Source organism: Bubalus kerabau, chromosome 14 (assembly GCF_029407905.1).
Source record: "Bubalus kerabau isolate K-KA32 ecotype Philippines breed swamp buffalo chromosome 14, PCC_UOA_SB_1v2, whole genome shotgun sequence".
Classification (NCBI taxonomy): Eukaryota; Metazoa; Chordata; class Mammalia; order Artiodactyla; family Bovidae; genus Bubalus; species Bubalus kerabau.
Window position 1 is genome coordinate 34,591,526 of NC_073637.1, and position 15,122 is coordinate 34,606,647.

At 38.9% G+C, this 15,122-nt stretch overlaps 1 protein-coding gene across 6 annotated transcripts in view; it reads left to right on the forward strand.

The window, feature by feature from the left end:
* Nucleotides 1-15,122, forward strand: part of C14H8orf34 (chromosome 14 C8orf34 homolog) — a 354,631-nt gene that overhangs the window by 86,127 nt on the left and 253,382 nt on the right. For all 6 annotated transcript variants that reach the window (XM_055546199.1, XM_055546200.1, XM_055546197.1 and 3 more), the window contains exon 4: nucleotides 5,186-5,314. In XM_055546199.1, the coding sequence (XP_055402174.1) occupies nucleotides 5,186-5,314 (129 nt within the window). The remainder of the gene's footprint in view (nucleotides 1-5,185; nucleotides 5,315-15,122) is intronic.

Here is a 15,122-nt window from a genome sequence, read left to right on the forward strand (position 1 = left end):
AGACTGTACATCTGTGTAGAAAACACAAATTGCATAGATACAAGAGAATTAATGTGGCAATGCAATGTCTGAAAAATCATTGTATGGAAATGCAGATGGCAAAATACATGAAATAATAAATTCACTATAATCAACTTTAGGTATATCATAACTATAGTACTGGGAAATTTCATGACATATTATAAATGAAGGTAAAGTACTTGGGAGGAACTTTTAAGAAAGAATACTAGCATTTATTAAATTTTTAGAAAACAGAGTTAAAAGATCTAAATAATTAAAATTATTTTGGTTCAAAAGAAATGGATAAATAATATATCAAAAGTCATTTGGAGGAAATAGTAAATTTATTATTTGACCCACAGATGGAAACTATTGGTGGAGATATCAGGATTTAATTAATTCTGATTTGATTAATGTTGTTCAAAATGCTGCTGCTAAATCGCTTTAGTCGTGTCCGACTCTGTGCGACCCCATAGACGGCAGCCCACCAGGCTCCCCCGTCTGTGGGATTCTCCAGGCAAGAACACTGGAGTGGGTTGCCATTTCCTTCGCCAATGCATGAAAGTGAAAAGTGAAAGTGAAGGCACTCAGTCGTGTCCGACTCTTAGCGACCCCATGGACTGCAGCCTACCAGGCTCCTCCACCCATGGGATTTTCCAGGCAAGAGTACTGGAGTGGGGTGCCATTACCTTCTCTGAGGGCAATGCTTACGAGGCCCTGCTTAGTATACAGTAGGCTGTTTGTGAAGTAGTGACCTCTTTATGAATGAGTGGAGCATGACCATTAATAAGGTGCTGTGGATGGGTTCCTGCTGTGCTCTGGGGATGTGTTTTATCTCAGTGATAATTACTGGCTGTCCCTAATCTCAGATTATTTCACCTCATATGGATCATATTAATATTCTGTTGTTTATACCATTCTATTGTTATCCATTTCTCCTGAGGGCATTTTTTAGACAATATAGTTAAACTGTAGCCCTGCGTTTTAGTACTAAGTATTACCTAAGCAAGGTTTTTAATTCATCAGAAAGCTTTAGAGATTCTCACCTGGAGTCTGTAAACTGGGCTGATGACTCCCAAATGACTTTCCATTAGTTATCAAAACATCCGAAATCATCCAGTGCAGTTGATTAGACCATGATTATCCTGTGGCCTTCCTTGTCCTAGATTTGGATCCCATGATAAATTGAATATCACATATGTAGCACATTGTCACAAGCTACAGAAATATAGAAAGAACTTTGTCTTAGTTTCTCTTGAAAGTTCCTGAGGGAGAGAGCTTGGATGTCATATCATTTCTCTACAGGGCTGCATATAACCTCCCCAAACTCCATGGCGTTAAACAACAAATTATAGTTTCTCAGGGTTCAGCAAATTGGCTGCACAGTTCTGCTGGTCTCATCTGAGTTTGCCCACCAGGGCATTCAGGTGGTGTTCTACAAAGTCTGCTGGGGTGGGCAGCAGGGCATGTCTCATGATTATCTGGGGAGGTTGATTGGGACTGATTTTTTTAAAAAAAGACTATGTTCTTATTTTTTTATTTGAAGATATCTTGATAGGATATGGTAATTTTCAGAAAAGTTAGATAATATAATGATGCAGATTAGAGAAATTACTTTTAAAAAGGCTAACAAAAGTACCAGTAAGTGTTTTGAAGGATCTGGTACAAGTACAGTTTTCTCTGCCTCCTCTTCTGAGTTTCTCTTCCCTGTGCCTGAGCTTGTCCTCTGGGGGTATTACCTGTGGGGTAATAGGTGTATGCTTGAAGGTGTGTTCTAGAACCATTGATCACAATCGCTGCATCCCCTCTCCACTGCTTGAAAACTGGGGTGCTGATGTTAGCTAACATCTCCATCCCAGAGTCCCTTAAACAAAGAAACACAGAGGAGGCAGATGCATTATTTTAGTTTAAATGTATTTAAATTATAGAAGTAATTACTTCTTTAATTTAAATCAGTCTTTAAATATTGCTTATAATGATAATGAAAAAAAAAAACAAACAAACATGTAGAAAGATAGATTCTCTCCCATCAGCCATCTCCTATTCTACTCCCTTGGAAATAGTTTGTATCTTTTCACAGCCTTTGAAGTGATTTACATTCTTTTACATTCTTTTCTTTGTATAAACTAATGTTAAATATGTGGGAGTTGATTTGCTTTATGAAACTGGCTTTAAAATGTACACATTCCTAAGCAACTTGTTTATATTGTTTTAAAATGTATTATGGACATATCTCCATGCAAATGAACTTAGGTCTATGTTATACATTTTCATAAGTACATACCTACCTGTACCATAGTATGAATATGCCATAATTTATTTATTTCCCTGTGAAGTACATTTAGTTTTATAGATTATTTACAGAGTTTTACAACCACAAACTCTTTGGTGAAATAAACAATTATCATGCACTTTCTGATAAAATAATCCTCTTTGTACATATATACATAACTATGAGTGTTTTCATTTATGTTTTATAATTTATCAGAAATAATAAGATTGCTGAATCAGAGTGTCAGTATATGTTCTATTATAATAAATATTTCTGAATTACTTCTAAAAAGGTGGCCGAAAAAATTTTTTCAGTAGGTTGGGAGTATTTTTCCTATAGCCTTACCATGTAAATATTTTTAAATTATTTTATTTTTATCAAACATAGACATATATGGTATAAAGAGCAAATTAATACCATAAGGCAAGTGTCCTTCTTTTCTTCCTGTTCTGCTTCTAATGTGGACCCACTTTTAACTCTTAGATGTTTCTTTTGGTACGCAGATCTATATATCTAAACATAGAAGATACTTGCATAGTTCTCTTTTATCTTTTAAATTTGAAGCATCATCTCTTGACCTCTTTCTAAGACACTGCACTTTATTCCCAAGGCCCATCACATTCTCACAGTACAGGCAGGCAGATATTTCAAATGTTGGTTGATGTATACTCTGCACTGATATTTTTATGATTGTGTTCATTATCCTTTTTCATAGTAGAATCATAAGAAAGCCAACTTTTATTTTGTTTCTAGAATCAATAATTGGCTTGTTTTCTGCTTGCTTTGCTTTCTCTGTACCCATCACTAATGCTTCACCAAAATGTGCCTTAAAATATTAACACTCTCAATAACTAAAACGTGTTCTTCTATCTTACTTTAATTTATATTTCATACTTTATTTCATTTAAAAAGTCTTAGAGACTTCTCTCCTGTAGTCCTTTGTTCTCTTGCTCCAGTCTTAACTCCTTAGTTACCATTCTTTTTCTCAGCTGTCTTCTGAGACCATCCTTTACTGTTATCCTGAGGCTTACGTTTTCCTTCTTCTTATGGAGGATTATCTGTTTCCTGAATCTCAACTCTTTCCAGTTTGGGCTTTACTTGCTTATTTTGGTGGAGCACCTCCAACTAGGAACTTTCTGAGAGTGCTTGCCAGGTACATTTTCTGAGTCCTTACAGAAGGACTTGACTGACTCCTTGTGCTGTGTGCCAAGTCGCTTCAGTGGTGTCTAATTCTTTGCGGTCTTAGGGACTGTAGCCCGCTGGGCTCCTCTGTCCATGGGATTCTCCAGGCAAGAATACCAGAGTGGGTTGCCATGTCCTCCTCCAGGGGATTTCCTGACCCAGGGATCGAACTCTCATCTTCTATGTCTCCTGCATTGCCAGGTGGGTTCTTTACCACTAGCACCACCTGGGAAACCCGATTGACCCTTAAAGTGTAAAGTGAAGTCGTTCAGTTGTGTCCGACTCTTTGTGACCTCATGGACTGTAGCCTACCAGGCTCCTCCATCCATGAGATTCTCCAGGCAAGAATACTGGAGTGGGTTGCTATTTCCTTCTCCAGGGGATCTTTCCAACTCAGGGTTCGAAGCCAGGTTTCCCACATTGTGGGCAGACGCTTTACCCTCTGAGCCACCAGGGAATCCCATTTTAGTTGGGTATAAAATTCTAAGTTAAAAAAATAAATAAAATTCTAAGTTAGAAGTAATCTTCAGTTAAAATTTTGAAGGAACTTCTCCTGTGTCTTCTGGGGCCAAGCATTGCTGCTGAGAAATCAGATGACAATTTCATTTGCTATTTTTGTCTCTGAAAGCTTTTAAAGATGTTTTCTTTATTACCACTGTTGTAAAATTTTGTGATAATGTGCCTTGAATTATGGGGTTCCCTGGTAGCTCAGCTGGTAAAGAATCCACCTGCAATTCAGGAGACAATGGTTCAATTCCTGGGTCGGGAAGATCCCCTGGAGAAGGGATAGTCTACCCACTCCACTATTCTTGGGCTTCCCTGGTGGCTCAGATGGTAAGGAATCTGCCTGCAGTGTGGGAGACCTCAGTTTGATCCCTGGGTTGGGAAGATCCCTGGAGAAGGTAAAGGTTACCCACTTCAGTATTCTTGCCTAGAGAATTTCATGGCCTGGTGGGCTACAGTCCATGGAGTCACAAAGAGTCAGACATGACTGAGTGACTAAGCACAGCACAGCCTTGCATTATACTGGACATTTAATGGATCTTTCTAATCTGGAAGGCAATTATGGTTTTCTATTCTTATTATTTTGGTATTGGTCCTCCTTGATTGATACTTTAACGTTTAAATGGTATGAAATGTCCACTTTTTTGACATCTCTATCTTCAAGGCCTAGGTTTCAGTTTTCTCTATCTTGTTAAATCCACTTATCACTTATCAGTTCATTTTGCATCTTCCTTAAAAAATGTATTGTCTTCTCTGTTTAATCAATTCTTTGACAAAAGAAAAATACCATAATATAATTTTAGTGAGAATTTGAGGGAAAGTGAAGGTAAAAGTATTCAGTCTTGTTTTATCAGAAGACAGCAAGCATGTCTTAAAATCATTTAACAAATTGCTCATGAAGAAGGTAGCAGTTATTTTTTAAGCTGTTGAAACAACATACACTTTGCTTGTGTTTTTCTCTAATTTATATGAATTACTAGTGTTAAATCAGTACCTGAATTTTCTTTTTTCTATAAACACTGTCACACTTCCTTTACTTGTTTAGTTAAAACATTTCTTAAAATCCAGCCTCATAACTTCCCTTCTGTTTGCTCACAAGAGAACTATTTCCAAAAACCATTTTTATTCTGTGCACTGATCTTGAGACAGTCTTTCACATAATGATGAATAGTAAGTTTTTATCATTCTGTAGCATGCTTATGAAGTAATCATTTTTTTTAAACATAGTGCCAAGGTCAGTAGATCATCCTAAGTGGAACTGGCGGACTAAACCAGAAAGCCGTGATTTTGATGAATTGAACCACATCCTTCAAGAGAGCAAGAAACTGGGAAAAGCCCTTGAGAATCTCTCTCGAAGTAAGTTCATTTACTTGATTGTAATTGGAATTCCTAACCAATATTAAAGTAGAAACATTCATTACCATTACCAATAACCTACTTCCAACATCCTCATTATAATTCCATGAGAGGCTGCAGAGTTCTAGAGCATGAGATTGGATATGAGGACCGATCATGTGTGTTACACGGATTCATGGGAAGACAGGTTATATAGAGCAGAAAGAGCTATAGACCCCTCCCCACAATGGCTGTTTGATTCCAGTCTCCCTCCAAGGCCTCTGTTCATTACCCAGGTCAACTGTACACCTAATGGCATCTTATTCATTCTTCTCTTTTGAACCCTGTTATGTGTCATCCCAGTTAATGCACAAACCTGTTGCTTCCTTGAGTTTTTGATGTCTCTAAACTTCTTAATAGTGACTGGGCCAGACTTCTCAGAATCCTCTCAGAACCTAGCAATATACCTTTTTATAAAAGCAGTGATCTGTAATCCAAGGGCCTGAGTTAGAAGTTTAGCCTTCTATGAGGTTAATAACCTTAGATAAGTCATTAACCTATCATTAAACCTGTATGAGCCTTGGTCCTCTCATCTCCAGATCAGGAAGACATGGTTCCGTCTCCTTCTTCTGATGGGTGGGAATGTTTAAAATGATATATTTCAGATAGACAAATATTTGATTTGATCAATGCATTCTATATATAAAGTATAGTATATACATAAAGTATATATTTATATGTAAATATATATATGTATACACTTGCAGTTTTTGTAGTGAGTTCAAAGTATTTTTGTCTTTCTCTGGTTCTTAAATATCTTTCAATTTTAAAAATTAGGCATCTCTGGAAACATATTAATGCTATAGTTACACTAACATTTTCTTTTGGTGTGATAGCATATTAAAGATTTATATTAGAATACTAGTAAATTCTAGTAGATTATGTTTTAAGATCAGTCTGTTTTTTAAATAGCAGTGTTACTAGTTTCTTGATATTTTTCTAAGTTAAAAATTTCCCTTAGTATATTTTGGGAGAATTGTTTATATAAATATCTATGTGTTTATATATTGTGCTATACTATAATTATGTATTTATATACTATATTTTATTGTTTTATGTTTTTTAGAGAGATTTAGCTTTTTCATACTTCTTAATTTATAATTCACTAGTACCACTAGATTTTTTATTTAACCTTTGTGTACTTTGTGTAATAAGCCTGTCTCAATGTTAACTTGGCTTCTGATAGATTCTCATAATTTTGCCATTAGTAGGAACTCTTTGGTTGAGATTCAAGAAAATCCTGTTTTGGGCTAGGTTTACTTTTGGACCAAATAATGATAAAATGAGTTTTCAGCTAATTATTATGTTCATGAAAAGAACCTTATCTATTAATATGTCAGAGGCTTTAGTGTGTGTCTGTATGTGTATATGTGTGTGTGTGTGTGTGTATATATATATATATATATATGTATATATATATATGCTTTTGGTGTCGCTTGATCATTATAAAGGGGCTCTGTTTTTTGTAGCAGTAATGGTGATGTTTATGTGGGGTAAGGGAGCAGTTGTTCACACAGGGCGAGGTTGCTTATTTCTCTGGGTAAGTTTCTGAGTTTCTGTGATTTTTGCTATCTGAGATTTAATATTAACTTCTTGTCTTAGGTCCAACATGTGTCTAACTACTCCGTTATCAGTTCTGAGATGATCATTGTAAATTAGTAGAAATATCCCCGGTGGCTCAGTGGTAAAGAGTATGCCTGCAGTGCAGACGATGAAGGAGTTGTAGGTTTGATCCCTGGGTCAGGAAGATCCCTTGGGGAAGGAAATGGCAACTCACTCCAGTATTGTTGCCTGGGAAAGTCCATGGACTGAGGAGCCTAGTGGGTTACAGTCTGAGGAGCCGCAGAGAGTTGGACATGAGGGAGCACGCATGAGCACAATGTTTATTTAGTGATCTCGCTGCCCAGAATTGAACTATTTAATCTCAAACTGTTCATCCATCTTCCTGAAGCTAGATGTCAGTTCATTCCTGTTTGATCTTGTTTGACTTTTATAATAGATTTTGACTTGATAACTCTTTCTCTAAAATAGTGGTGACTTTATTAACCATTGTTTTATTTAATAGGAAGACTTAGGGAATGGAATCTTTCCTCCAGTTATGGTCAGAAGGAATGTTCATTGTCTTATTATTGTGAACTGTTTTCCTGTACCACGGGAAAGATTGGAAGTTTTTAGTGAATGCCTGATTTTCATACAGTCTCTGATAGAATTCTCTCTGGCAAGGCTGGTCTTTGCTTTATTCTAGTTTTACTTCCTAAAAGATAATACATTATTTAAAGTATTTGTTACTAGTAGAGATTGACAGCAAAAAATCGTTTATATCCCTCAGAATGGTAGAATTATCTCACCTCTACAGCTGTCAGCGTATACAGACTTAAATGCATCCCCCTCCTTCCTTCTCTCTCTCTCTTTCAAATAATAACAGGAAAGATTTGAAATTCTCTCCAGTTTGCAAATAGGAATTGTGTATCAGTAGCAACTGTACCATGCTCTTTTTCTGGCTTTTTGCAAACCTCTCAGCGTAATGCTTTATCTTACAGTCAGACATGACCTGTGACCCTCTTCATGCTGTGTTTATCTACCTCAAGGTAGATATGTTAGAATAGTTTCAGTGGCCTGGAATGCTACCAAGTATTAGCTTCATGACCTTGGGAATAAACCTTTCTGTGTTTCTCTCACCTTTACTGTAAAGTTGGAATAATCATGGTACTATTTCTGAAGGTTTTATGAAAATCACATGAGATGTTGTGTCTAAAGTGTTTAATAGCATGCCTGGTATGAAATAACTACCAAGTAAACATTAGATATAACTGCCAATTAAACATTATATAGGGGGCTTTCCTGGTAGCTAAGCTGGTAAAGAATTCGCCTACAATGCAGGAGACCCTGGTTTGATTCCTGGGTCAGGAAGATTCCCCTGGAGAAGGGATAGGCTACTTACTCCAGTATTCTTGGGCTTCCCTGGTGGCTCAGCCAGTAAAGAATCTGCCTGCAATGTGGGAGACCTGGGTTTGATTCCTGGGTTGGGAAGATCCCATGGAGGAGAGCATGGCAACCCACTCCAGTATTCTTGCCTGGAGAATTCCATGGACAGAGGAGCCTGGTAGGCTATGGTCCATGGGATCACAAAGAGTTGAACATGACTGACTGATTAAGCACAGCACACACAGCATAAACATTAGATATAATATTCCATTTCTATTATTGTATAACAAATTACCAGAAACTTAGTAGCTTTAAAAAGTACAAATTTATTATCTTACTATTTTTGTGTTTCGAATGCAGGTTAGTTGGGTCCTCTGCTCAGGGTCTGGGCAAGCTGAAATTAAGGTGCTGGTTGGGGCTGGGGTTACTCCTGGGCTTGGGTCTTCTAAGCTCATACACATTGTTGGTCAAATTCAGTGCTTGCTCTTGCAACACTGAGACCCCTTTTTTTCTCATTGGCTATTGGCCAGGAGTGTTCTTAGCTCATTCCCAGGTCCTTGTCTTGTGGTCTCCTCCTCTCACAACAACAATGGACTATTTCTTCCTTGAGGCTACTGAGGAGCATCTGTCTGAAGCTTTGCCTTCTTTTAAAGGGCTCATCTGATTAGGTCAGGACCACCAGGATTTACTTCTGATTTACTCAGTCTGCTGTTTAGTAACCAAGCCAAGAGAGAGATACCCTTTCATCTTCAGTGGTTCCACCATGCAGACTCAAAGGGAAAAGACTGCCCAGGAGTATATCTTGGGAGCCGTCCTAGATTTCTGCCTGCCACAGATATTATTAGTGTTATTACTATTTATCCCTGATAGTCAATAACATACTTCAGCTGAGGCCTGCCAAACAGAAATGTAACATGAACCACACATGGGATTTTATATGTTCAAAATAGACACATTACAAAAAAGCAAAAAAGAAACCTGTAAAATTAATTTTAATACAATATTAACCTGCCGCTGCTGCTGCTGCTAAGTCGCTTCAGTCGTGTCTGACTCTGTGCGGCCTCATAGATGGCAGCCCACCAGGCTTCCCTGTCCCTGGGATTCTCCAGGCAAGAACACTGGAGTGGGTTGCCATTTCCTTCTCCAATGCATAAAGGTGAAAAGTGAAAGTGAAGTCGCTCAGTTGTGTCTGACTCTTAGTGACCTCATGGACTGCAGTCTACCAGGCTCCTCCGTCCATGGGATTTTCCAGGCAAGAGTACTGGAGTGGGGTGCCATCACCTTCTCCGCAATATTAACCTACTATATCTAAATTATTATCATTTAATGTATATTTCATCTAAAAATTATTACTGAGGTTGTTTTTTATTGTTTTCTTTCATACTGAGTCTTCAAAAGTCTGTTGTGAATTTTATTCTACAGCACCCCTCGGCATGGACGAGCCACATTTCAAATGTTCATTAGCCATCTGATGAGTAGCTCCCATGATGAACACCACAGCTCTAACTGACATTAAAACAAACACACACAACCTCCTCCCGAGGTTGAGTTCCCTCAGACGACATCAGAATTCCTTCTTCCTCTTTCATCCAAGTTTTCAAAAAGAATAGTTAATGTGCATCTTCTCTGCCTGCTCAGGTTCCTCTCACTCCTCAGTATAGTTATATTATCGGACCTGTCATTCCACTCAGACTTTTCTCACTATGGTCACCACCAATTGAATCCAAATTGTCAAATTCAGTGGACACTCTTTCTCATTTTCAAAAATTGCTTTGGTCGTTTTAACACCACTGATGACTGTCTGTCTTCAAACCCTTGATGTTTTAGTTTCTGGGACCTGGCCCTCATTTGATGGTCTTTGGATGCTCTACCCGTCATTTCTTATAGGTTTCATTCTCATACGCCTCTTTCTTTCCTGCTGCTATAGATGTTTTTCATCCTCGGCTTCTGTTCTTTCAAATGTTCTCTGTGTCTAGCCTTCTCCTCCCTCACAGATTTCATTATCACCCCTACATAGCTAACTCAAATGAGTGTATTTCCCATCCAGACTGTTTATGATTTTATACAAGGTCGTGGTATCCCACTGCCATGTCAAACTCAGTTTATCTAAGTAGATCATACTTCCTTTACCATTACTTTTCTTTGTTTGCTTTATCTTAGCCAGTGACACCTACCTACTGGTTCAGCCAAACTGGACTCATCTTTCTCCCTAATCTTTTTTTTTTTTTTTTAAGATTTTTTTGATGTGAACCATTTTTAAAGTCTTTGAGTTAGTTACAATATTGCTTCTATTTTATGTTTTGTTTTTTTGGCCATGAGGCATGTAAGGATCTTAACTCTTTGACCAGGGATCTAACCCACACCCCATGCGTTAGAAGGCAGAGTGTTTTTAAAATGTTTATTATTTATTTTTGGCTGCACTGGGTCTTTGTCGCTATGCACGGGCTTTCTTGAGTTTCGGTGAGCGGGGGCTGCTCTTCATTGCCGCAAGTGGACTTCTCAGTGTTGCAGAGCACAGCCTGTAGGCACGTGGGCTCAGTATTTGCTACTCAGGGGCTTATTGCTCTGTGACATGTGGGATCTTCCTGGACCAGGGATTGAATTCATGTCCCCTGCATTCTTGGGCAGATTCTTAACCACTGGACCACCAGGGAAGTCCCTCTCCCTAACTGTTTAATAATTAATTCCCAAGTCTTGAGATTTCCCTGCTCTCTTGGGGGGCATCCCAGGTGGCACTAGTGGTAAAGAACCTGCCTGCCATGCAGGTTCATAAGTGCAGGAGACATAAGAGACCTGGTTCAATCCCTGGGTCGGGAAGATGCCCTGGAGAAGGAAATAGCAACCCACTCCAGTATTCTTGCCTGAAAAATCCTGTGGACAGAGGAGCTTGGCAGGCTACAGTCCACAGGGTCGCACATAGTTGGATACAACTGAATCGACTTAGCATGCACGCACTCTCTCTTGGGCATGATTCTCTTCTCTGCCCCTACTAGTACCCTGTAATTCACACCCAACATCACTGATCAGACCATTGGTTTATCCATTTACATGTTGCATTTTTATTTCATTTCATTCCTGCTCCATGACAAGAAAAAACCAAGTGTAGTCCTTACCTGAATTGAGCCTGTGGCTGAAGGGCTTGCTATAACTTTATGTTACGGGAGTCTCATGGCCAACATCTCTTTTATACTTAATACCATGTAAGTCTTCAGTCATTGCACAGAGTGTGCCTGGTACTGGGGAAGACTCTTGAGAGTCCCTTGGAAAGCAAGGAGATCAAACCAGTCAATCCTAAAGGAAATCAACCCTAAATACTCTTTGGAAGGACTGACGCTGAAGCAGACGCTGAAACGTTAATACTTTGGCCACCTGATGCAAACAGCTGACTTATTGGAAAAGACCCTGATGCTGGGAAGGATTGAAGGCAGGAGGTGAAGGGGTCAACAGAGGATGAGATGGTTGGATGGCATCACAGATTCAATGGACATGAACTTGAGCAAACTCAGTGAGAAGGCGAGGGACAGGGAAGCCTGGCATGCTGCAGTCCATGGGGTTGCAAAGAGCTGGACACGACTTGCTACTGAACAACAACAGAGTGTGACGGGAATACAGACTATCCTACCCTGTTATTCTCCCATCTTTAGCACATGATCCAAGGGTCCTGCAAGCAGACAGAGACAATAGAGGATTACAGGGGTGGTTTCTAATGTTTCCAAGTGGAAGTGCATGAATGACATCACCTACATTCTACAACTGACTGCAAAGGAGGCTGGGGAATGTAGTCCAGTTTGTGAGCCCAGGAGAATTGGAAATAGTCTGAGGCATGAATAACCGGTCCTGTCCACACTCTTGTTTCTCAGTTCCTCCAAACAGCCCTTACTGCAGTCAGTGGGCTGTATCTACGTGAAAACCTGATACCACTTGTTGCAGACATTCAGTGGCTCCTTAAAACCTCATAGGAAACTCCCTGGTGCTCCAGTGGTTAAGACTTCACCTTCTAATGCAGAGGATGAGAATTCAATCCCTGATCAGGGAGCTAAGATCTTACATGTCTCTTGGCCATAAAACCAAAACATGAAACAGAAGCAATGTTGTAACAAATTCAATAAAACCTTTAAATATGGTCCACATCAAAAAAAATTCTTTATGAAAAAACAAACAAACAAACAAACCTCATAGAAGGTTCTCCATGCTCTGACCCTTAGTCACGTGTCTGGTATCATCTCTCATGACTCATCATCAGGCCACACTTATGCACCAGTAACAGGGGAATTTTTCGCACTCATGATGTTCTTCCCTTTCTCATATTTGCTTATGCTGTGCCTGTGCCCTGACATCTCACTCCTACTTGCTCCAGGCTAATTTCTACTCCTCTCTTCAGTCTCAGCTCAAATGCCCTTGATGATTTATTGCTGCTGTCTTTCTTGAGACTGGGTTTTGTCCCCCTCTTTCTGTGCTTCTATTGTTTTCTCTGTGCACACTTACATGCTGTGATCTACTTTCAGAGATCGCTGGACTCTGCACTGTGTGGAGGCAGGGGAACCAGAACTTGGACTCCCCAGGATGTAGTACAGTGATTAGCACATAACTCAGTCATAAGAATTTATGCTTTCAAATTGTGGTGCTGGAAAAGATGTTTGAGCATCCCTTGAATTGCAAGGAGATCAAATCCGTCAATCCTAAAATAAATCAACCCTGAATATTCACTGGAAGGACTGATGCTGAAGCTGAAGCTCCAATACTTTGGCCACCTGATGGGAAGAGCTGACTCATTGGAAAAGACCCTGATGCTGATGGCAGGAGGAGAAGGCGGGGTGACAGAGGATGAGATGGTTGGATGGCATCACTGACTCAGTGGACATGAGTTTGAGCAAACTCTGGGAGATAGTGAAGGGCAGGGAAGCTGGGCATGCTGCAGTTCATGGGGTCGCAAAGAGTCAGACATGACTTACCGACTGAACGAGACAGAAATCTATTAAAGGATTACGCCAACAGTGAGTGAGCCCAAAGCTTTTCTGAGTCTAATCTGTCTGAAGGGAGGCAGTGATAGGATGGGTATCTTTAGTCCATTTAGACACTAATCTGCAGTTTGCAGTTGAGGTGAAACACTGGCTGAAGCTTTTCCAGGGAAAAAAGTCCAGCTGTTGGGAGAACAGAGGGCTGATATTTTATGCTCTGTGACTGATAATAGCCGTCCGGAATCAATTGAGAAAAAACAACAACAACAACAAAAGAACTTTTTTAGTGCATCAATCATGAACATCCTGCAAAAGTCTCTTCTGACAAACAGCCTGAGGAGTTAGAGGGTAACAGCCTCTGAGTAAAAACGGAAGCAGATAACATGGCAGTTGTTTTGTTCATTTATTTATATACTCTTCAGACATTTATGTGGGAGTGTGAGGTGAACAGTCTTTGCATGGTACAGATATGGGAATCATTAGTATATAGAGAAAAAGAGCCCACCCATCCACCCGGCACATACATCATCAACCTTTAAGATACAGGTAGAAAAGTGATCTACTTGAGAACACTGAAAAGGTGTTTTCAGAGAGATGAGATGAAAATCAAGATAGAAAAATCAAGGATGGAAAGTACTTCAGAAAATCTAACTGTCTGAAGTGGCAGATAAGTTGGTTAAAAAAAAAAAAAAAAAAAAGGATAGGAAACATATTCATTGTGTGTAGCCATGTCCAAGCTATGTTTCATTGTTTACTGCCATGAGAATTTTAATAGGAAAAGTTGGAAATTAAGTATCTTTTATTAGAGAAAGAAAAATGGATAAAAAAATCATGACACATTCATACAATGGTATACTTTATTTTTTTAAACTCTTTAAAAGAATTTGTTTATTTTAATGGTCTACTTTATACTCTTTAAAAATGATACTGTAGAAAATATTTACTAATATAAAAATGTTTTATACACAAAACAGATAACAAAATAGTGTGTGTGCTTCTAATTTTGTTTTATATGTGCATAGAGCAGCATAAAGCCTTAGTATGTATACTTATATATGCTGATAAAATTATTTGAAAGAATTCACAAGAAGCTTTTATCATTCTTTGTCTTTAACATGTCTTCATAGCAACCTTTTTCTTCATCTTCGTTTTCCACTGGTAAAATTTCTTGGCCCTGCAAAAGCTCCTGATAACTGCTAAAATGGAGAGTGGTCAGAGGATGCAGGGACTAGCTCTTGAGTGAGGCTTAGGTTCTGTGTGACATGCATTTTGATAATACAAGGCCGGTGAGGCCTTTTGACTTACTTGCCAGTTCTTGGCTACACTCTAGGTAGGTGAAGTATTACTGCTGTCTATATAAATAATGGATTCATAAGTCTGAGGTGTGAAAAAACATTTTTAAGATCAACTGGTAACTTTCTAAAAAAATGAGTGAATAAACTCTTTTTGCAGGGCCAAGGCAAGGGGAAGAGTACCCTTGGCATTTCAGGAAAGGACTTACTACCCACCCCCCCAAAGAAGATCTTTGTGAAAGAGACAAAGGAGAGTAGAAAATGCAGGGCTGCATTTCAAGAGACTGGAGTTAACAGAGTCTGTCATCACAGAGAAATAAGGGCTAAAACTTTTATGTTACTAACTTAGAACAATTTTGGAAGAATAATAGAGACAAAAATTGGACTAAGGAGTGTGTGTATAGAAGGGGAGCTTGTGAGGAGGAATCTTGATCCATTGGCCCCAAGAAGCTGTTGATCTCAGGGAACATGGAACACAATTCTTTAAGTTCCCCTGTCTGTGTCCTCATCTGGAAAATAAGGGAATTAAAATACATGAACTTCAAGCCTCTTTCTGCCTTAAATTTTTACTACTCTAGGAATCTGAATCAGTTC